Genomic DNA, 1455 nt, shown 5'->3' on the forward strand with positions numbered 1-1455 from the left:
ACATAAGTATAAATTTACTAGAATTGTATAAAGTTTTAAGACTCTAGTGGATATGAAATCAAATCAACAAAATCCTACTAATTATATTGTCAATAATCCCTAAATCTAATTGCAAAGTTTGGTAGCACACAAGCATGAAGCTCCAAAATTAACTGAGTTATCACAACGTGCACTTGCTTTCTTGAATAGACAAAGGACCTCTTCGGCTTCCTTTTCATTTTTCTTTTGCTCCTTAAGAGATTGATACAGGCCCAAGAGTGACCACAAGTTATTCTTGTATTGCTTTAAATCTTCACGATACACTTCTTCGGCCTTAGCTGCCTCTTTATGCTCAAGCAGTAAAGCACCCAATACGTGTCTTGCTGGTGTCATCCATCCTCTTGGCTCATCATAAATAAGGTTAATATCACGTTCTACTGCCATGTGAAGCCACTTGAATGCCTCATCAAAGTTTCCTTTGTGGTACTCTACTTCACCATTTAACACAGCTTCGGCAACATCAAGGATACCATTTTTCCTAACTGGATTGTGCATTACGTTATTGAAGAGAACACGATTTTTAAGTGCTTTGTTCTTTAAAGCTGTATAGAAATTTGTACGTTCTGCATCTGCTTCCTTTGCTTTACCCAAAACAGCAAAAGCTATTGCACGAGCATAATAGGCAACAGCTGTAGTTCCAGCATAAATATCTTTGTCTTTATCCATTGGCCTATTGATAATCTCTTGCCATTTTCCAAAACGTACAAGGACATGCCAAGGAAGAGACCCAAATGCTTCTAGCCAAATTGGGCCAAAAGACACTCCATTAAGTGTAGACGTGACAACATCCACTCCAAGTTGCTTTTCAACTTCTCTAGCATACTCCATAGCAGTAGTATATTGCCCATCAAACATAGATGCCCAAACAGCAAAGTGGTAAGTATGCATTCGATACAAATCATACATTTCAATTTCAGCCTCTTGGTTTGCCTTATATGCCTTATCAGAAGCTATAGCTGCTTTGTTGGCGTCAATGGCTTCTTTGTATTGTCCTACCCAAATGTATATGTGAGAGGGCATATGCAATAGGTGACCTTGATCAGGATATCTATTTCGGAGGAGATCAGATGTTAGAAGTGCCTTTTCAGGAGTGGGAGAATGCTCGATTGCATGGATGTAGAAATGAGCAAGCCCAGGGTGGACAGGATCAATATTAAGGCCTTTTTCTAGTGTTGCAACTATTTCTTCTGTTTCTTTAATTGCTGGTTTAATATCTGGGGGTTTGGTCCAAAGGTTCCATGGGGCAAGCATCATTAGAGATTCAGCAAAAAGAGCCATGATATCAGTGTCATTTTCACCATACTCCTCATATACTTTTCGCATTACATTGGCATATTCTTGGTGCAGGTGGTCCAGCGGCTTTGATCCCACAGGCCAGCAAAAACGGTATGTTTGTGCTTTTATCACTGCCATTTC

At 39.5% G+C, this 1455-nt stretch overlaps 1 protein-coding gene across 1 annotated transcript; it reads right to left on the minus strand.

The window, feature by feature from the left end:
• Positions 1 to 105: 105 nt before the first annotated feature.
• Positions 106 to 1440, minus strand: LOC100636309 (uncharacterized; the record flags this gene model as incomplete). Its single annotated transcript, XM_003391942.3, has 1 exon — positions 106 to 1440. A coding segment is annotated over one exon (1335 nt), but the record flags the coding sequence as incomplete, so codon positions are not given.
• Between the last annotated feature and the right edge of the window lie 15 nt (positions 1441 to 1455).

The sequence above is a fragment of the Amphimedon queenslandica genome, unplaced genomic scaffold (assembly GCF_000090795.2).
Source record: "Amphimedon queenslandica unplaced genomic scaffold, v1.1 AMPQUscaffold_3875_Cont24136, whole genome shotgun sequence".
Taxonomy (NCBI): Eukaryota; Metazoa; Porifera; class Demospongiae; order Haplosclerida; family Niphatidae; genus Amphimedon; species Amphimedon queenslandica.